This window comes from Centroberyx gerrardi, chromosome 1, assembly GCF_048128805.1.
Source record: "Centroberyx gerrardi isolate f3 chromosome 1, fCenGer3.hap1.cur.20231027, whole genome shotgun sequence".
In the NCBI taxonomy this organism is placed as follows: Eukaryota; Metazoa; Chordata; class Actinopteri; order Beryciformes; family Berycidae; genus Centroberyx; species Centroberyx gerrardi.
In genome coordinates, this window is record NC_135997.1 from 3,618,130 (window position 1) to 3,640,228 (window position 22,099).

The following is a 22,099-nucleotide window of genomic DNA, read 5'->3' on the forward strand; positions in this document are numbered from 1 at the left end:
ATCAACAAATGATTAACTAAATACAGGATGTTCAATATTGTACCAGGATATAATGCAATTCTTTTTTTTTTTTCTACTTTGTGTCCGACCTGTGTCCGATATGATGCAATTCTAAAAAGAAATATATGGTAACATTTTACTAAAAGACTCAATCCATAATTGCATCTGTTAAAACACTGTTGCCGCATTGCTGGCTTGCTTTGCACATCGATTTGTTGGATTTGAGATGTTTTTTTGACAAAAGTGATAGGCAAGTATGTGTAAGAGGGTGTGCACAAGTAAGAGTAAGTGTGCTCCCTTCTTGCAGTGGACATAATAGAGAACACCCACCTATCAGTCTAATAACAACTGACTTATACTGAGTGGGGGAGTAACAATATAACAATATAGCTCCTCAACTACCTGAGATATTGTCACTTAATATTCTGTTAAATAAACAAAACAAGCCTTTAACATAATCCCTAGGAGATCACATGGAAATAGTTCATTTAAACCTGCAATATGCGATATCAGACCTTACAACCGATACTGAAACTAATGTGTGCTATGTGGAGATTTCACTGAGACATAATGATATGAAACCAATGAAACCGATATCCAGCTGTGTTGCTGTTTTCACCTCTTTTCTAAAGCTTGTTGTCAAAACCCGGACCGACTCGAAGCTTCTCCCGCTCCATTCAGTAGATTTTCATTTTTTAAAAACTAGCTTGGCTCCTCCCTCGCTGTTTAAAAGCGGCTCTCTCCCCCTCCCATTCCTGAACATTTTCTCGTAATGGCGGAATCGATGAAGCGAGCGAGTAAACTTGTTAAACTAGTAAACTTGCTACCTGCCTCTTCACTTGTCATTGTGGGACATGTAACCTTCAGCAGGAGAAAGATCTGTCAAAGTGAGACTGGTAACCGGTGAGACTTCTCTTTAGGGAGGGTTAGCTTAGCTATTAGCAAGTGGCTTTGCTGTGAGTTTGTTTGCAAATGTGTTGTGGTTTCTGTCGCCCTCTAGTGGTCAGAAAGTTTTGCTTATTGCAGCTTTAAACCCCATCCCTCAAAAAGGATTATCCTGATATGATCAATTTGGTTAAAAAAAGAAAACCAAAGCCCGTCTGAGTCTATGACTTGATGTTTTTGTGGTCATTTTCCTTTAGTAGTTGTAGGCACAACACAAGTGCAGGCCACAGGGATTTCAACCACCTGTGCTGTGATCAGGAATCTCTGTGCGTCACCTGGGCAGGTGGTCTTCCTCAGGACCCTCAGCTGCGCCCACACAGGCACAGAGTTGTAGCCCAGGTCTTCACGCTGGTTGACGATGCAGCCCTCGCAAAGACACTCGGCCATGGCGATGTGGCGCGGGATCCGGCCGTCCTCCTCGTCTATTCTGAAGGAGACGAGCAGACGAATCACACACTGGAAAAACACAGGCCGGTCAGCAAAGCAACTCTGAGTGGGCAACTAGACAAAATGTAGAACAACTGAGGAAATGCATTTGTTGTTTTCATTTGTTGTTTCATTATGGGGGCGTTGTGAAGCTCTGTGAGACTGTAACTGTGATTAAGGGCTATAAGGCAAGGCAAACTAAGATAAGATAAGATTAGATTAGAAAAGATAAGATAAGGTAAGATAAGATGAGGTAAGATAAGATAAGATAAGATAAGATAAGGTAAGATAAGGTAAGGTTTTACACGATCGATTACCAAATTAGAGAGAGTCCAGTAACCTGAGTTACTGGACTGAACACATACTACTAATACTGCTACTACTAGCCTACTACTAGCCTACTACTACTACTACTACTACTACTACTAATAATAATAATAATCCCTACATAACAGGTTACACTGCCTCAGCATCACAGCCAGTGATATCAAACTGAGGGAATGGAAGTTATATGGAGAAAGGGTCTTTGAAGGGGAAAAAGCATAAATCAATGTTGTTGTTTTCTGAAAATAATTGAATTCCAAGGGTGGAAGTAACTCCTGTTACTGTAACTGAGTAGCTTATTTTTAATATTGTATTCTTTTTATTTATTTATTTTTTTACAGTCAGTAATTTTACTTTTACTTAAGTACGTTTTTACTGCAGTATTATATTGTACTACATTTTAAATCATATCCATCACAGAGGACAGATGTTGTGGCTCCCCATCAGCATCAGAAACTGGACCAACATAAATTAACAAATTGTCGATTCACAATGAGAAGAGAAATCTGACTTTACTTTCTGCACTTTATTTTGTCATTTCAAAATTTTTCAATTAAAAGAATCTAGTTTGAACTCTGTTCTCTCATTATGTTAGAATCGCATGGGAAAGATCACAACAACGTTCTCGTTTCTAAAAAGTAACTGAGTAACTTTTGCTCTGAGTCCATTTTAAATGCTATTTTAAAAGTTAATTTTAACTTTGACTTCAATAGATTTATACGGAAGCGTAATGCATTCACTTGAGAAAAAAAATTGCCCTGTTTTTCTGAAACGAGATAATTATCTCAGAAAAACAGAGCAGAATTTTTTTTTTTTTTTTTTAAATGCTCTGTTTTTCTGAATTAACAAGATAATTATCTCAGAATTCTGAGAAAAGTTTTCATGGAAAAAAATAATTCTGCTCTGTTTTTCTGAGAGAATTATATTGTTAATTCAGAAAAACAGCAGAATTTTTTTTTTCCATGAAAACTTTTCTCAGAATTCTGAGATAATTATCTCGTTAATCCAGAAAAACAGGGCAATTTTTTTTTTATCAAGTGAATGCATTACGCTTCCGTAGATTTATACACCAGTAGGCTACCTTTACTTCTACTTAAGTAAAATGTCAGTAAAGTAACAACAGTTTTCGAGCAGGACTCTCTCCGGTCCGGTGTTGGTTTGTGTTCATGCTGCTGCTCCACACCGCCTCACCTGTACCTCCAGGGGGAGAGGGAGCGGCTGCCCAGCTGCCGTGAGGCCGTCTGCAGGGTGAAGCTGGAGCAGCTCTGCCTGTCCCAGTGCGGCTCCAGCTGCCTCAGCTCCCTCAGCCTCGGGATACTGAACTTCTCCCGGTGGTACTTCTTCTCAAACTTCGCAGTGAAATGCTCCAGCTCATTCTGACTGACGCATCTTTTCCTCGAACAGTTCCGCGCAGCCGCAGCAGCAGTCCGGCCGCTCAGGATGAACAGCCAGCCAATGCAAATCTAACAATATGTAAAATATGAAGAATCTGGTTTGTTAATTGACACACATGCTCAAATCAGCGCGCATAAAAAAAGCCGATTTCACTCTCAAAATACATATAAGCGCTTATTCACACCTGTTGGCTTATTTTTGTTTGATTAAATAAACACAGAGTAAAACCTGTGTGTGTTATACTGTTAGGACTTGGTGAAGAATAATCGTCCTAATCGTTTTCTTTCAGTCGGTTAATACGCTTGAATGCATTTACTCTCTTTCAATTAAACTTTTTTATCAGGTCAGTTGCGATTACTGTACACACAATTAGAGAGAGAGAGACAGAGAGAGAGAGAGAGAGAGAGAGAGAGAGAGAGAGAGAGAGAGAGAGAGAGAGAGAGAGAGAGAGAGAGAGACTTTCATTATCAGCTTAATTGGTCAGTGTTGCAGTGAAGTCTACCTCATTTGGTTTCTTTCCTGCCATGCCTATAAAGGAATGAATTGAATTGTGTGTGTGTGTGTGTGTGTGTGTGTGTGAGAGAGAGAGAGAGAGTGAGAGAGAGAGCGAGAGAGAGAGAGAGAGAGTTTTGCAATATAATAACAGTCAGATTTCCATCCATTTTAACAGAAAGTTCAACCCAAGTTGAACTTCTTACATCCGTTTAAAGGCGGGTCTGCGTTTGTTTTGGGCAAAACAGCGGCGTTAAAACAAAGATAAAACAAGGAAATCGCATGGGAAATGAGTAAGGGTTTCCAGGTAGTTAGTTTGTTATTCATTTATTGGCAACAGAGAGGAGAAAAAGAAAACGTTCACATTCTCATTCTCCCATTCGATGCAAATATTAAACAACCCCCAATCAATCGTTTTTTTAATAGCCTACAATGGAGTTCTATGGCTGCTGGGACATGGCTGCATTGGGCACCGGCTACATGGCCGAGACTTGTTGGCAAAAAAAATGAAAATAACAAAATCAGCAATGATTTTGTTATTTTCATAGGATTCGTTGACGGTAAGCAATGCATTAAATTTCGTTTTGCATTCGTGTTTCCAAGTTGAATGCATTAATTGATGAACTGAAATCAAGTGTTATTTTTTCACAAGGTTTGCTAGGTTTAAGTTCGAGTTCCTCATGTATCACATGATCAATACACAGTTCAGCATATATGCAACAGCAGTACACTTACTTGTAGTTGATTGCACTTGCCATGTGCATCAGAGAGAAACTTACTTCAGTGTGAATTGCCAGATACATAGATAAGATAGATAGTAGATTTTATCATGGTTTTTTATTATTATTTTTTAAATCAGAAATTGACCTATGATTCACCAAACATAGGCTACATACATAACAAGTCTCTATCCTGTAACTTCATTCAAACCAAAAGAAGGAAGAGTTTCTGGAGAGTTAAACCAAATGCAATGCATACTGGTAAGTCTGCTAATAAACTAACAGTGTTTTTAGTGAATGCTTTATAAGGTGTTCTTTCAACTCGTAATTTTAAGTCACAAGATGTGAACTCATAATTTTAAGTCATGAAGCTCAAAACTAGCACTTTTAAGTTGAAATTGACAAACACATCTATATACATTGTGTTAGTGGATAAAGATGAGTTGATTTCACTAAATTGCACTATGAGTTACATGAAAGCTGCCTTGATGTTTTCTTTAGGTAACAGTAGATTGTGAACTCATTGACGATTTGTATATAAGACGAGTGATGACATCACCTGAAGATAGATTTTAAAGGCATGTTTTAAATGGGTAAGTTATACTCCAAACTTTTAATGAAGACTAACTCAGTAAAGTAACTAGTAAAAGTATAACTTTCCCCAACACTGTTCATCTCTTGTGCTCACATTGGTGAAAACCAAGCTGTGTAAATTCACAAAATACTATCAGAATTTTGTGACACGTGAAGAGCCGACATTAATCTCTAGTGAAAGAATAAACAGTTATTGGATTTGACTGATAAACACGTAGACATTTTGCTGATTGAATTTACTGTCTGAAGTTCACTCAATGAGTTTTATTACATTAGAATAACTAATGAACTTTGGCTAAAATAGTAGTGAATAGTTAGATCAACTTGCAATTTCAAGGCAGCAAGGAAACCTTCAGTATGTTTTTAAGCTGCAGTGTCTTAATATTTTTTTTGCAGTGAAATGCTTATAGTCGTCAGTAAAGTAATGTGTTTAACAAGGCACTTGTTATAGTATGTTGTTGTATGGTGATGCTGACACCGGAGCACAGGAACAGACAGGAGTCGATCTGATCAGTTAGTAGACATTTAATGATGCATCATTGGAGAGGAACAACATGAACACAGTCTGTTAGTCTCTCCTCGAACTGAGAGAGGCCTGTGATCTATATAGTGGTCAGTTACGTCCAAGACAGATAAATAACAAGACATACTCTCCATAGTCTCCATACGCCTGATAGCTGACGTAACAGTTGACGCTCGGAGACGAATGGCCTTGTACACTGATTATGTTTATATACAGTACATATATATATGGATGCGCATTTATTATTACTGTTTGCATTTAGTTGCATTTTTGCACTGTCTATATAGTTTTATATTATGTACATTACCTTTATTTTTTATCTTATTACCTCTTCTCTTTATTATCTTCTGTACTTATTTTTCCCTGGTACTGTTCTGCCAGTTGCTGCTGTGGCACCCGAATTTCCCCAAGGGAATTAATAAAGTGATATCTTATCTTATTTTATCTTGTAGCAGGAACATCAGGTACCTCCTGACACTAGGTCAACTTGGGTCAACTAACAAGACCACAGTGTAAGTACTTCATACACTTCCACAATGTCATAGAAAAAGATATGCATCTTTTATCTTCCATTACACCTTAGTTGTTGATTCAGAGAAGCCTCTAGTTATCAAATAGGACAAGATCCTGTCCTATCTGTCTGTCTTCTGGTTAAAGTTTAAAGTTTAAAGAATCATTAAAGAATAAGTCCAATGTACCAGGTTCATGAAAATAACACCGTCCTGGATTCATGTTACTCTGTTTCTAAACTAGAAATAGTTGATTATTACCATTTTTTACCATTATTATGTAAAGAACCGTGCTCTTAAGTCAAATGTTCTGCAACATTAAAGAGTTCCACTTGAACTTCCAGAGCCTACAAAGAATCCCTGGGGAATCAGCTTTAATATGAGTGTAATTTCATGCCAAGCTAGCAGCAAAGGGATTGGCACAATTATAAGAATTCAAGTCAAATCAGAGCAGATTATTGTGAAGGCCCAGTCATTTGTCCCAAACTGTTTAACACTTTTCAGGAGTCTGATTCATAAAAGACAAAATTTTAGGAAGTTCTCAAGAAGGCTCTTAAATGCAATTCCCCTATATTATCTTCAGATTAGTCTCATCTCTTACAAACTTCTCTTGGATTACTTATTATTTACTTAATAACTTCTCAAACAGGGCCGACCTGGCAACTGTTGATGCAAACAAACATAAAAGGGGGGTTTTCCTCCGAAGCAGCAGCCCATAGTGCTTCCATCTAGGAAACAACTTGGAAGTATTATTTGGGGGCGGATATATTTATTGTTTATTTAACTTTAAGTGCAGGAAAAGGTTCAGACATTGGTTAGTGCTTTTTGGCTACAGGCTTATTTAGTGTGACTGTCTAATTTGATGGTTTATTTTCATGAGAAATGAGACAAACCAAATAAAAATAGTGACAAGCTTAAGCTTAAGTTTAAGCTAAAATGTAAGCTAAAAAGTTAAGCTTAAAATGTAAGATACAGTAAGTAAAACTATGAATACTTTGAAATACCTTCTCAATTATCTAAATTATTGGTGTTGTTAAATGAATGAATTTAGAGGCTTACCTTTTCGCTGCAACATTTTTAAAACAAGTGGAAAGTTACCTTAATTATCATTATTTATTAAATAGCACTTAAGATTTTTTTTTTTTTTTCCCCCAAGAAGCCTCTGTGAATCCGTCCCCTGATCTGCAAGCCTGTAATTTGCAGAAGGAAATGCAGTGCAGTCTTGATGGCACTGGAGGGCAATAGGAGCTCTGCTTGTCTCAACAGAAGTTTACGGCCCTTCCTCTCCCTCAGGTGTCACACCTCCCCCGGCTCTGATGGGAACCACTTCACTTTGGACTCAGTCCTCTGTAAACTGTCTGGATGTGTTACACAACCTGCTTCTGAATTTTGGGCACTTTTCTTCAGCCATCGCTCTGCTTCCTACTTTTGGGGGGCTTTTTTTTGTGGTTGTTGATGACGACCTGTTTATTTTTATTACCACAGTATGAGTTGTGGTTCAGAAAGAGTGGTTAAGCTTTCTGTCACAACTCTGGCTGAGGATACACACTCCAATGGGAAATAGCTGGCGGGAGTGTAAACTCATTGGGTAAGAAACTTATTTTTCCTGTTTTCCTGGTGGTATTTGAATGCATTCTTACAGGGTGTGAAATATTCAAGCTGTTCAGGAGACACCTGGATACACTGAAACACATGGAGTTTCTATTGTAATAAAATATGGTATGTATGTAATGTCTGTAGTGTTAGTGGCTGTGTCCAGGAATCAAGTGTCAATCAACTTAATTATTATAGGGAACTGTTTACACAAAAGCCATTTATTTTTTAAATTAGCTATGTAATCTCAGTTTACCTCTGCCCTGAAAAATGACACTAAAGTGACGGACTGGACTTGCAACCAAAGTAAAGCACACTGACACGTTGGAACTTGTTAGATATGATAATGAAGGAGCACACAGCATGCGAGTAAAACTGCTGCAACACTGCTACTGGTAAGGAAATACCCCATGTGTATGTGAAAGGTTAGGTTACTACGGGTGTGGTAAATGATGTATCGTGTTTCCTAAAGAAAAGAGTAACTGAGGTCCGTGTGAGAAGGTGCTGTCACTCCCCTCTGGCCCTGCAGCACAATGCATGTTTCACAGCTGAGAGTTGGGTGAGATTTCTTCTGCTCAAACATGAACTCAGAGGCAAAGCATCGTCGACTTGTTCCTGTGTGTGTTGCACATGCATGTGTATTTTTAAATAACAGTTCAAAAGTTTCAGGGCTCTCCACATTACTGGCAGCAAAGTAAAAAGTGGCATAAAAACTTAGTGTAAGTAGATCTAAAATGTATATATTTGTTCTTTTTTGGGTTTCACTAACATTTTCTTTTTGTAGTGAGAAAAACAAAACAGGGAAGAGAACCAGTGGCTGTGGAGTGTCTTCTGCTGCTCTTAGTATTTATGTTATTTTATTAATTTAGAAATTAAAATGTAATAGTTTGTTAATAGTTAATAATACTTACAAGTTTTCTCTCAAAACAAGAGCAGAGAAGCAACCTTAAAAGTTAAATTGTCCATCGGAGAAGGTTGTTGCAACTCTCTCTCTCCATTAAAAAAACAATTGCGATAGACCCACTGTTTCAGTCACAGAAACAACAAACACCAAGCAAAGCCTCTGACAAAAGATCCATAGATGTGTTAAGAAGTGCTTTTTTTTTTTAAAGAGATATAGGAAGATTTTGTTACTAGATATAGGATCAATGAAGAGAGCAGAACTGGAAAATCCTGCATGTTGTGACCAGGAACCGCTGCACATAAGAGACACCACCCTCCTCAAAGACATAGACAATGAGAGGTGAGGCAGAAAAGACTCATATCCAAACATCATAAGACACCAACATACAGACGGCCAGTGAACCCAAACTAGATGTACTGTATCTACTCCAGATACAGTTTGGCACTCGGCTGTCTCCTCTGCCAGCAGCCTGAGAAAGGTGCAGATGCCTCGGCTCTGTACGGTAACACTCAGGTCTGTTAACCCAGTAAGAGTTGGATCGCAGCCTCAGGTCATCGACCAAGTACCTGTTGTCTGTTCCCAAGTTTAGACTGAAAACTAGAGGAGATCTCCGCTCCCAGACTCTGACGACCTGCCTGAGGAGCTGAGGCGTCATTTTTTAAATTCCTTGTTAAGACTCACTTATATAGACCTGCTTTAATGTAAAGGATATTTTATTAATTGTCCTTGACCTCCCTTTTGTTTCTGGTCTTAAGTTTCCATTTTTTGCTTTGCTTACATTGTTCTTTTGTTTTACTGTTCATTTGATCGTTTTTTTTTTGTTTTTGTTTACTTCTTTGTGCTCCTGCTAATGCGAGCACAAGAGATGAACAGTGTTGGGGAAAGTTACTTTTGAAACTAACTAGTTACTTTACTTTGTAACTTGCCCTAAAATACTACCTAGTTACTTTAAATTAGTCTTTATTAAAAGTAACTCATTGGAGTACTTCCAAGTTACCCACTGAAAAACATGCTTTTAAAATCTGACTACTGGTGATGTCATCACTCATATCGTACTCCGTGTTTTGAAAAGTGCTACATAAATTACTATTATTATTATTATCATCATTAGTAGTAGTAATAGTTAGCTGAAGAGTAGCAGGAGTAGTAGCTGTTGCTGAAGTTGTAGTATTGTAGTAGCCTATTATAACTGAATGATTCTGTATGTGATGTGAGCCCTCTAAATAAATCAATCCATCTGAAACTGAAGCAGCTCAGATTTGCTCATCAGTCGGTCTAAACTGAGTCACTTCTGAATCCAGTTTGCGTCTCGCTTCATCTGCATGTTTGCTCCAGTTAAATAGATTCCATATTTATTCATGGGGTGTTGAAAGAACAGAGCTCATACATTGACTGAATGAAAGAAGTAAGATTTATTCTCAATGAGTAATGAGTAATGATGGTGATTGGCCAGTCAGTTCTCCCTCGTGTTTAGCCTGAAATAGTATAGTTATCATAATATCTGTTTTATTTTTCTGTTTTTATTTTATTCATTTTAATAGTTCATTTTCACAATAAAAGCACAAACTGCTATCCTGGAACTGGTGCACGACTATTCAAACTGATATACTATAGCAGCTGACATGCTGATGTTTGAGTCATGTTTTTGTTCGAATTAACAAAAAAGGTAATGTGTTTTTGTGCAGGACATTTAAAACCAGCCTAAAGTAATTTGAGTGAAATATACGAGTTGTGCAGAAGAAGATCAAAGTCATCCTCACTAGACGCCTTAATGCTGGTGTGACAGCCGTGCGGACGCTCAACTAGGTCGTATTTATAGGCCAAATTGACTACGGCACCTCAGGACTTCACCCAAAGAAATAACTACTTGAATACACTTGCAATAAACAAAGAGGGTTTCCACATACAGATTGATTCTGCTATTTTTTTTTTTTTTTTTTTTTGTATGTGAGTTTACACCAAAAAAAAAAATAAATAAAAATAAATAAAATGGAAATTACTTTCAAGTCTGATTAGCCACAAAGCCAAAATGGTAAAATAAAACACAATTTAAAACACAATTTAATATTCTAATTCTCTAAAAACATAGTTATAAAAACAACTAGAATTGGCAGTTACCAAACAACTCAATTGAGACGAATGGAAGGCTGCAGGATGGGGGGGGGGGGGGGGGGGGGATCATTTATATTAATGGCAACTCTGGCTAACACCACACACTGCAAAAGGAAAGTGATAAATAAAAAAATAAAAAATAATAAAAAACACTACAGAACACTAAACACTACAGGAAAAAACACTACAGGACACTAAACACTACAGGAAAGCAGGAGCCACATTACTGAGCACCACCTCAGAGCGAGTACAGCCTCAACCACTCACTACAGGAGCCAACAGTTACAGCTGGTACAGGTAGTAAACTCACTCTGGAATATATGTGATCACCACGCTTTACAAACATGAGTATTTGTTAAGACAATTAATCAAAAAAAAAAAAAGCCGAGCAAAAGAATCGATGCTATCAAACAAACAAACCAAAGTAAAGCAGGCAAACAAAGCAAAGCAGCAGCAGACGTCCTACAAAACAGTTTGTTAGTTGCTCTCTGCTGAGCACATTTACACACTGCACACTGAGAAGTGGGATAAAACTAATGTTACCTCAGTGGACACAAACACTCCCACAGTTGCTGTAGCTCCTACCAACCATGGGATCTCCCAGAAAGCTATGTTGGAGGCACTAGGTTGGAAGGCCAAGTGCAGCAGTCACTGGCGTAAATATCGACACTGCAACCCATCAGGGCCCAGAAGCTGTCAGAGGCCCATGTAGGAATGCGATTTTTTGCTGCTTTACTGTCCTCTCGCACATTGACCGTTTCACCCAGTCTTCAAAGTAACCATTCAAGGAGATCACTACTTTTTATAGTGATAGCTAACATTATATATACCACCTTCCCACCTTGTGTATAACACTTACGGTTTTGAGTCATAGCCTATTTTTATGTATTTTTATTTGTCCTTATTGAAGTGTTCCTAAAAATAAATATTATTTCTATCCACTTATTTAATTTGGTTGTTTTCTTCTCAAAAGTTACGAAGGAAGAAGGCTTGCTGGGAAATGCTAATTTGTTTGTCCAATGACCTTGCTCCCTGTCATTTGTGATAACTTGCGTGGACGTTGTGACGTCAATTTTTTCTCAACGCTTCAAGCTTTTAGCAAGAAGCAAGTGTTCTTCAGCAAATGGAAGATAAGTTAGCAGCATACATAATGTTTAGCAAGCCCAAACAAAAAAGCGGCGCTCAAAAGAGGAAGGAAAAAATAGAACAGGATGAGCGTACTGCTAAACTGACGAAATTAGATAGGTTTTTCCATGCTTCATCGAATGCTAACGTTAGCAATGTTGACCTGCAGCCGGAGGCTAACGTTAGCTCACCATTGCCATCTAGCTCCACAAGTGAAGCTGTATCGGCCCAGCCGTGACCCCCTTGTCTGGAGTGGTTGTGTGTGTGTGTGTGTGCGTGCGCTTGTGTTTGGGGCAGGGGGGCAAGAAAAAATATTTGCACCGGGGCCAATCACAACTATGTTACGCCACTGGCAGCAGTCCTGGAATTGCTGAAACGGCACTTTAAAATCACTAAAAGAAACAATGAACGGATGCAGGAAGCAGCAAGGGCTACACAGAAAAACATACTGGACCTCTCAGTGATGAGCGTCAGAGCACAACACCAAGGGCAAAAGGAGGGAGCATTCTGGCCGTGCTTCTACCTGGGAGGTATACAGTATATCTATACCATACACCTACTTAATTGGATGGTTGGCAGCACTGTGGTGTGAAGCTCTGAAGAAATGGGTGTGTGAAGCTCTGAGGGAGTGGGTGTGTCTGCCAACACCACCCATATTAGTAACTCTACAAGCTACACTGGCTATGCTAGGCTATAAGACAAGATTATATGTTAATAAGTAAGTCAAGATCAGTGCAGGCGATATTGTTGCAGCTGCAGGTCAAATTTCAATATGTCTGTATTCCAGGTCTAAAGGGAGTAATTTCCTCTGTATTGGATATTACAAATAATCTTGGTGTTATTGTAATAGGCTTGGGTCACCATTTTTTTATGACTGTCCTCTTAAATACAGCGTTCTTGCGCAGGTCTGGAAAGTATGGAAAAGTATGGAAAATGGTTTTCATACTTTCCAGATCTCAATGTGTATGGAAAATTGTGATTAAAAGTATGGAAAAAAATGTTTCCAAGCTTGTACTTTAACTAGTCTATTAGCGAGACAAAACTTATCTCTACTTTTTGTGATTAAAATTGAATGCATCGTTGGCTTAGATGATGCTGTCCACTTTGACCCTCAGGTACGTATTGACTGGAAATTGGAAAATGACTTTTAGAAGTTCCCATCAAAAGACTGTAGAAATGCAAAATGCGTTCAAAAGTCAAAAACTAGATCTGAAAGTCTGGGAAGCTCTTTTAAAATGGAAAATCTGCCAGAACCCTGTAAATAACAAGGTGTGGTCTCTCACCTATAAGGATGCCACATACAGTCATTTACACTGACAAGTGTACACACTGACCATATTATTTACCTGGGTGCTTGGTTTTAGTGATCAGCCAGTGTGTGGTAATGGGAAAACGCTTTGTTGAGACCAAAACTGAAATACATGATCACTATCCGCTTCTCCTGAAATATGACCCATCTTTTTATATCCTTTTACATGTGTGAAATAGAGGAAGAGGCAGAGAGATGTTATGCAACTGAGGGAAAGTGGCTAGCTACAGCAGCTGCATACAGTCACAAGGTTATCTTATTTGTTTATTTATTTAATTTATTTGTAAGGGACCATTTAGCTAGAGCTAATTTTCATCTGCAGTCCCAAATACAAGCACACAGTAACACATAATAGGTTAAAGTGTACAAAATTTAACCAACAGCCAGTGCAAGGTGCATGTGCTTTAAAAATTAAGTCAGTTACAGTCAGTTACAATAGGACATGTGAGAGAAAAATCGTAGCATGCATGAATATCTTGCCAGCATCCATGGAAAGTTTCTAATTTGGTTAAAATTTGCTTAATTCTCTTTGACAATCCTGCTGACTGTGTCTACCACCTGCATTTAACAATTAAACCATTAAACCATTAAACCATTAAACCATTAAACCAACAATTTGACTATGCATGTGAAATGGTTTAAACATTAACTCCCCAAGATTAAGTCCTGCTGACAGATCATGCACTAGTAGTCGACCTATGAGAATCATGCTTACTTATTAGACAACAAGGAATGTTAATGCAACAGCAGGTATGTAGGAATTTGTAAAAAAAAAAAAAAAAAAAATCAGGAATTTCTTTAGAGATTGTATATGGAAAGTGTATGTTATTTTGACTGAAATAATCAGATCCTATTTCAAAACGAATCCCTGTTATTTGTACTTGGGTGTTATGTGTGCCAGACGGACTGTTGACAGCCCAAAACTGTTGGATAAAGCATTTACAGTTAAACTCTGACACTATATTTTGATGCAAAAATCAACAGCAAAGTAGACACTTTGTTATCGGCAAGTGGCACAGACATAAAGATGAAAAGACTAGGTTCCTGTATTTGAAGTCCACCAAATGATGGTATGTTTCCTACAGATCTTGTAGAGGTAGTGGGTCTGTGCATGTGTGGACGTGTGGTTGGGATGTTTAAGACAAGGGAATGGCTCCAACAAGCAGTGACAAGAAGTCAAACAGGTTTTCCCATGAGAACCGCAAAAGCTGAGAACATTCTTGAAAACTATTCTTGAAAGCTCCCATTCACTGCTAAAAAAAACAAAACAAAACAAAAAAAACTGTCCAGTTTGCTTTCCACTCAGGTTTTATTTCAAAATGTCAGAGGACTCTTAGATTGCTATGTACTGTCTCAGCTAGGTCGTTTCAGGCTGCTTAAAACAACTGTTCACTGAAGCATATTCATATGAATGAATCAAGTTTATTTATCAACTCTTTCAAGCTGATAAAGTTTATCAGTCTTTTTTTTTTATTACAGCAAAAGCTGAAATGCTGCCAAATATAACAAGGACATGAAATGTGGGTAATGAAAGGATAAACGTTTATTCATTTTTCTGTTTATGTTTTAGAGATGAGTTTTATCCCCATTGAGACATGCCTAATGCGAGGTTTTATTTCTGCAAGAGGTTGGCTTGACTTCCTTAACTCTTTCCCTTACCAGAAATTATATATTATATATATTAAATATTATATATTTCTAAACCCAGTCAGCATCTGTACAGCCAGCATGTTTTTTAAAATATTATTTTTGGGGAATTTTGCCTTTATTTGACAGTAGACGGAGACAGGAAAGACTGGCAGAGGGAGAGAGAGAGAGAGAGAGAGAGAAAGAAAGAAAGAAATGACATGTGACAAAGGTCCCAGGCCTAATTCAAACCCAGGACGTCACATTTACACGTCATGAACCTTAGCCAACTGAGCCACCAGGACGCCCCTGCGGCCTAACATGCAGCAGGAAAGACAAATCTGCAGGCATGCCAAGACATGATCAGACTAGAGCCCAAAGAATCACAAATGAAATGCAACAGAAATAAAGCATTCTCTTAGGCAGAGTCAGTCATCCATTTGCAACTGTAAATCCTCCTTCGCCCTGCTCTTACAAAAGAGTCCATGCAATTATTCAGGGAGAGTTGTTGAAATGCCAAGAAAATTATGCTATCTGATTCACATGAAATACAGGAATAAGTTGTTTTTTCTTTTGTGTTTCAAAAAGGTGTCAGCCATTTTGGGTCAAGATCAGGAAATCCTGGACCAATGGCAGCTACCTATGAAGTCAGAGCCTGTGGCCAGTGAAGGACAGCAATCTCACAACTGCCGTACAACTGCCATCTTTTTGTTGTCTACAGCACAGCACTGATGGGCGTTTCCTTCAGTACCTGCTCCCATGAACACACAGAGGTCTTCAGCGAGACAAGGTGGGAAGATACAGTAAACCTGGGCCCAGAGTTATCAAGCGTCTCAGGAATTGGTCCCAGTTGCCTGAAAACTCTAAGAGTGCGCAAATTTGGTCCCACCTTTAGGCATAGAAGTAAGAGCACGCTACCAACATTCCCATGACATGAAAGTACTCATAGCTCAGGATGTATTTAGGAGAGCTCAAGAAGTGTCCTATTGAGACGACGTCAAGCACGCACACGTAGGCCCGTTTCATACTCCACGCAAGTTCTTGACCTGCGCAAACTGTCTGCTTACATAGTACACAGAAACTTCCTAAAGCCCTAAAGCTCTGAGGTAACACTGCATTTATCCACAAGGGGGAGCAAAGCTACTAGCCTGGAGCATGGAAGTAGGCTATTATATTAAAGGCATACTGAGCAGGATTGTCCCATTGAAATAGCATAAACTCATCCACAGATGATCCTACTCAATCATTTATGGCCCACTGGTAGTCTGTGACAGTGTGTGAGTCTGAAGAGAGCCTGCCTTCTGCCTTCTGCCTGGATTTTCTTATTTCTAACCCTAACCCTAACCCTAACCCATTTGGCAGTAGGTGTGTCCACCTGCAACTAAAACCACTGCTGAATCATTTTATATCTAAAAGCCACGCTTGGTGTTTTGCCTCGCTGTACTTTTTTTTGCTGTTTTTTACCATTCTAGCAACCGCAGGGAGGAGGGGTCAATTTTGACAGTTGTGTTTACAAGCCACAACCTGCAAAATCCTACTCAGTATGCCTTTAACTGCAGCATTGACATATGGGCAGGGTTTTAAAAATGGCTACTGTAGAGGAATGTGTACTTTTATACTTTCCCCATCACCGCCAAAAGAAAGAGTTAAAAAGAACATGGTATGTGCGCCAGATCAGCAAGTGTCTCTCTGAATGGGTCAGCACCATTTTAATTTGTTTTACACAGGAAATTACTTCTTCATTGGTCGTTGTTCGTTTAGCAGTAATTTCCATTTAGCGTCCCTACCTGAAACGCAGCAAAGCTAAACAAGAAATCCCTTGCATTGTTGCGTGCGTTGCTTACGTAGAGTATGCAACGGGCCTTAGGGAGAGGAGGGATGTTTTGCAAACACTTGATAATGTAAATTTAATCAAAAGACACCATTTAGACAGGGATTGTATTTATTATGTGCGTGATGCCATCTCCCCATCTACGGAAAGATCTTATGCTCTCTCAGCAGAGATATAAGTCAGCAAAGTCCAAAACTGCCTACTATCAGCAAAGCAATCCGTCAAACCCTGTGGAAGCTTACGGCACCTCATATCATACAAAAATTTAGTGATTTTCCCACCACTCAACACCAAAAATTTTCCGAAACAAGCCGCTTTCATGCAGCTCGCCAGTTTTCCGGGAGCTGTTGGTCTGACTGCACCCATATCAAAATCATTGCCCCACACTTGGGTGAGGATGCATACATCGATCGTAAGCGTTACCATAGCATCAACACCCAAGTGATTTTTGATGCTGATTACATGATTGTTGATGTTGTTGCCGACTGGATCTACACATGATTCTTTCTCAGTGGCTATGTAGTGTACTTTGTTAGCATAATTTTAATACAAATAAATTATTTTTTGCTCTCACAAGAAGCGTTTTAGCTCACCCTCGCTCTCTTCTGCTTATTTCTTCTCTTGTACTTGCACTGTCTTTTCTTCTGTTTTTCTTTTCAATGTAAAGCACATAGTTTTTTCTTTTTTAATGTAAAGCACATTGAACTTCAACTTACTGGATGATCTTGTTTTTGGAAATGTGCAGTCCACTCAGTGTGGACTGTGTGTGAGCAGTGAGTAAATTTGGACACAGTCACACATTTAATGCGATAGGAATAATTATGAGACACTTGGTAACTCCGGGTCCTAAACTCACACAGGCCCATCCCCACACCTTCTGGAAATATGTTCTCTATGCTCATTTCCTCTGGGAATAATTAAAATGAACCACAAGAATTTTATAGGGGGAAGCACAGTGACTCTGTGGTTAGCACTGTCACCTCACAGCATGAAGGTCCTGGGTTCAATTCTGGGCCCTTTCTGTGTGCAGTCTGCATGTTCTCCTCGTGTTCACCTGGGTTTCCTCCACAGTCCAAAGACATTGATTTGAACACTCTAAAGTGTGAATGTGAGTGTGTTCTGTGATCGCCCTGTGATGGTCTGGCAACCAGTCCAGGGTGTTTCCCTGCCATCTGCCCAATGCATGCTGGGATAGGCCCCAGACCCCCGTGACCTTGAATAGGAGTAAGCGGGTAACAACAATGAATGAATTACTTTTTCTATGTAACGCAGAAAGCACTGGTTGTCTGACATTGTTAAAGAGTTGCATATTAATGTTCTGAACAGTGGTTTCAACACATGAACCAATTTCAAAACTAATTATGGCCACTACATTGATAAATGTTAAACATAGTCACAGAGCTGCCGGACTTGTTTTGGTCTTGGCCACTATTGGATGTTGACTTGACTTTTTCCTGTCTATGTACAATTTTTCAAAGATATGTTTTTCTTCACCTGGTCCACCTTTGCTGATTTTCTCCCCAGCACTACAAACAATTTAAGGGATTACACCTGTATATAGTTTGCAATGGTCCTCAAACCATGCATTGATAGTAAAAACCCTATGCACTGAATAGTCAAAATCTGTTTTTTTTTTAAGAATTATTTTTGCATTTGAAAAGACATGTAAACTGTTTATTTTAGTCTTGGATTTGAATAGGACTTGATTTGCTGTGGTTTCGGTCTTGAGTTTATTTCGACCCCCTTTGGACCTGGTCTTGACTCGAACCTGGTCTTGGAATTTGATTTGAAATAAGGTGGATTTGACTACAGGTCTGAATGGAGCACAATAAAATTCTTGTGGCTAATCTTAATCATTGGCAGAGGCTAAGAACATAGAGATAATACTTATGGAACTTAAGGGAATGGGCACATCTGACATGTTTAAGATTCATTTTTTTCTAACTAATTACTTGCCTGTATTGCAGAAATATATGGTACGTGTTGCTTAGCATAAACAATGCTTAATATTATTTGTAAGGTCACAAATTGTGCTCCAGTATTTCCTTGATCAATGATAGTGACTTTTTGTCTTTTCCCAATTGTATTATCCTGCAGGAGTGAGGACATCCAGCACATGGCAAACAAAAGACAGTCTCGTAGGTTTTTCTGTCAATTGTTAACTCTGTTTCTGTTCTTGATTCTCACAACATCTGTCATCATAATTGAGGTTGGTCTGAGTCACCTCCCTTTCACCTGGATTCCTAAGTTGTGGAAAGATGGTACTGTACAGATTTTGGCTCCACTAGCCAAAAAGCCAGGCAGTTATGACCAGTACTTTGTGGAATACCCTTATGAGTACCACTTTATTATAAATGAGCCAAACAAATGCGAGCAACAGAAGCCTTTCGTGGTTCTGATGGTTCCAGTGGCGCCCCACAACCGGGAGCATCGCGACATCATCCGCAGCACCTGGGGCAGTGAAAGCACGGTACTGGGCAAAGTGGTGAAGCTGTTCTTCCTGTTGGGGCTGCACCCTGGAGAAGGAGCTGAGCAAATCCAACAGCAGCTGCTGCAGGAGAGCAGAGAGCACCAGGACCTGATCCAGAGTGACTTCCTGGACTGCTACAAGAACCTGACCATCAAGACCATGGTGATGTTGGAGTGGCTGGACTCTCACTGCTCCAGTGCCTCCTATGCCATGAAGATTGATTCAGACACATTCCTGAATTTGAACAACCTGGTCAACATGCTGCTAGAAGCTCCGAAGGACAACTACATCACTGGACTGGTGGAGTGTAGAGCTATAGTTTCAAGAGACCCAACATCTAAGTGGTACCTACCTGTAGAGATATTTCCTGAGCCACAATATCCGTGTTATGCGTTGGGACTGGGCTACGTTTTGTCTTTAGACCTCCCTAGAAAGCTTGTGGAGGCATCTAGACACATTAGAGCTGTCTACATTGAAGATGTGTATTTGGGGTTGTGCATGAGATACTTGGACATCCTGCCCACCTACCCCCCAATCGGGAATTATTTTAATGTGATCCCTGTGTTTTACAATCGCTGTGCTTACTCCAAACTAATAGCTACCACTACTTATGCATATGTCAATCATATGTGGGTTTGGAAAGACTTTAAAAGACCAGAGCCTTTCTGTAGTGAGGAGAGATGATGAAGCACTTTACTTTACTCTACTTTTTTGAGATGTACAGTAGTTTGGGATTGTGTGTGTCATACCTGTCCAACTTTACCTCACTACTTCCTCCAGGACTTCCAGATGTCATCGAGCCTCATCAGGTCAGTTGTTGCCTCCATCCTCCGCACTTCTCAGGAACGACTAGATATATGAAGACACTTGAAAAAAAAATGGCATCCATATTGACAGAAATGAAGTACAGTTGTTATGTTAGTTTTATGTTAGAATTATCATTCTCATTTAATAATTCTTCCCCTTTGTTGTTTTATAATCGCTAGTGTCCATCTTTTTTTTAATGTATATATACAGTATACTGTATATATATACACTGTATATTGTCTGAATGTGCAGCATTTTGTAACTTTGTTTTTGAAAAGTGCTATACAAATAGTTGTTAATATTGTTCCTATTATATTATTATTAGAAATATTGAGCATTGTGCCCTTAAAGTAATATATCACTTTTGTAAAATATTAACATTTTTTTAAAAACACGCCTACACTAAGAGTTGCACCATCATGGCTAATATACTTTTTGAACTATGTTGTAAAAATGAAATCAAGTTAGTGACATTATTTTGGTTAACTTGCACAGTATTGGAGGTTGATTGTTCATGAACTCCAGACATTGGCTGCTTGTTCAAAGTCTGGTTAAAAATTATGGCATGGCTGATTTTCAGATTCATATTCATGTTGAATAAACTCAGGGTTCACATTTGAATGGCATACTTTGTGTGTTTGTTTCACAGACAGCGTTTAAACCTAAACCAAACTAAAACTACATGGCACTCAATAGAGCGCATACCTCCACCAACACTATGCAATTGTCAATATATACTGGTTCCACATATCGGATTTTCACCAAAAGTTAATAATTTCTTCCATGCCACATTACCAACTTTTTTCAGGAGATGCACACATTTTCATGACTGGACCTGAAATGGGACATGAGATATGATAAATATCTCATGGTAAATTCTAGCCACTTTTAAGCATTTTAGCCGATTATTGCAATACCACATGGCCAATCAGCTCCATTAGCTGCCCTTCTACTGTACCAAGTTTTGGAAAAATTAGCAGGTCGGTTATGTCTAAACCAGAAATGAGCTCTCCATCAGTTGTTCCTTGCCCCATGACCACACTTCCACAAAGCTTCATGCAAATATGTTCATAACTTTAGGAGTTATCCTGCTAACAGACAGATAGACAGACAGATAGACAGAACAGGGCAAAAACAAAACCCTCATCCAACTAAATAACTGAACTAAGTAACATTTTATTATGGACTGCCAGATAGTGTTAAAGTCTTAAAGGAGAACTGAAATTATTTTTATTAAAATAGAAAACTCCCAGGCAATGTTACAGCACAGTCATGTCACTGGTCAACATACATTTTTATCTTTCAGATGTAAAGATACAAAGAAGTACAAATTTGACATGGAGGAAGTGTTAGTAGATGACAAAACCTGTAGTTCTGTGTCATTAAATCTAACATACTGATATAATATGTTACATTGCAACAAGCGACTTCCTGTTGCTTTGTAGCCTGTAGTCTGAATGCACCATTAGTCTTCATATACAATAAATAACCTTTCAACTAAACTACATTTATCTGTAAAACATCATGAAGAACATTTTCCTTATCATGAGTCATAATAAATCTGAAAGCAAAACCATGAAAAACAATTTGGGACTTTAAAGGTCAGATCCATGTGGAGACAGGAAGATAGAAAATCCTCGATCTACCAGTCTCCCTTCCTCAATTACTTCTCTCCATTGTAATATAAGTAGTACATTCATTCATTCATTCATTCATTCAACCTTTATTTAGTTCTTGGAAAACACACTGAGGGTTAGAGTGCCCTTTTTCAACGGTGATTACAAATAGGTAAGACAAAACACAAGAAAGAAGGAAAGTGGAGAAGTAACTGAATGGGGAATAAAAAGGAATCCAATTAATTAAAATAAGTTAAAATCAAGGCCTAAAATAATCCAGATTTAACGAGGATGCCGTTTAAAAGCAGAACTGAAAACAAAACCATGTCAGCTGACTCATATGTGACCTATGACTGAAAAACATGTGTCAGGGTTTGTTATGTTTTGCTGTTGTCAATATTGTCACGTATTTGACTTTCGCATCACCCTTGGGCTTAATTATTAAGTATATTTCCTTTCTCATCCTCCAGGCTTGTGCTCTGAGATGTCGCAGGCTGATTCATCTAACTACAATTTCCTCACAGTCTCCAAACACACTAAAATGGAATAACTCAGTGTACACAAGTTGTCAGTGACTAATAACAGCTGCAATAATCATTTGAGACTGCAGAGGCTGCACTTTTCTAAATGTTTAAAAGTGTGGCACCTGTGTCCTGCTCTGCTTCTGACTCATGTGACTGAGGAAAGACTCTGGGAAACCTCTTGATGCAGCCAGCAACTCAGTCAGTGACAAAGTGGTTGGATTGTTATGAGTGAAGTATGATGTTAGTGGATTGAGT

The 22,099-nt window shown here is 38.7% G+C and overlaps 2 protein-coding genes across 6 annotated transcripts; one reads left to right on the forward strand and one right to left on the reverse strand.

Annotated features, from left to right (window-relative positions):
* Window positions 1-951: 951 nt before the first annotated feature.
* On the reverse strand, window positions 952-11,408 carry LOC144539373 (uncharacterized). The gene is made up of 4 exons (XM_078283889.1): window positions 11,396-11,408; window positions 11,080-11,117; window positions 2,887-3,158; window positions 952-1,372 (listed from the first exon to the last, which is right to left on the reverse strand). Exons 1-4 carry the CDS (start codon window positions 11,406-11,408, stop codon window positions 1,129-1,131), a joined length of 567 nt encoding a protein of 188 aa, XP_078140015.1. The 3' UTR covers window positions 952-1,128.
* On the forward strand, window positions 5,900-20,317 carry LOC139916597 (beta-1,3-galactosyltransferase 2-like). 5 transcript variants are annotated; one of them, XM_078283240.1, is made up of 4 exons: window positions 7,250-7,515; window positions 15,185-15,386; window positions 18,127-18,239; window positions 18,525-20,317. In XM_078283240.1, the coding sequence occupies exon 4, from the start codon at window positions 18,544-18,546 to the stop codon at window positions 19,579-19,581; it is 1,038 nt and encodes a 345-aa protein (XP_078139366.1). In that variant the 5' UTR covers window positions 7,250-7,515; window positions 15,185-15,386; window positions 18,127-18,239; window positions 18,525-18,543; the 3' UTR covers window positions 19,582-20,317. The 5 variants fall into 5 exon arrangements, with proteins under 5 accessions (XP_078139363.1, XP_078139366.1, XP_078139362.1 ...); XM_078283237.1 differs by lacking the exons at window positions 7,250-7,515; window positions 18,127-18,239 and adding an exon at window positions 5,900-5,930; XM_078283236.1 differs by lacking the exon at window positions 18,127-18,239.
* Window positions 20,318-22,099: the final 1,782 nt, after the last annotated feature.

Bases quoted from the DNA above. Each gene is read 5' to 3' on its own strand.
- LOC144539373 (XM_078283889.1), bottom strand. The intron at 3,159-11,079 runs GTAACATTAGTT...ACATATTGTTAG, and splicing joins GAGTGTTTGTGTCCACTGAG to ATTTGCATTGGCTGGCTGTT. The intron at 1,373-2,886 runs GTGAGGCGGTGT...CGTCTCCTTCAG, and splicing joins CTCTCCCCCTGGAGGTACAG to AATAGACGAGGAGGACGGCC.
- LOC139916597 (XM_078283237.1), top strand. From the start codon at position 15,328: ATGGGCGTTTCCTTCAGTACCTGCTCCCATGAACACACAGAGGTCTTC. The intron at 15,387-18,524 runs GTGGGAAGATAC...ATTATCCTGCAG, and splicing joins GAGGTCTTCAGCGAGACAAG to GAGTGAGGACATCCAGCACA.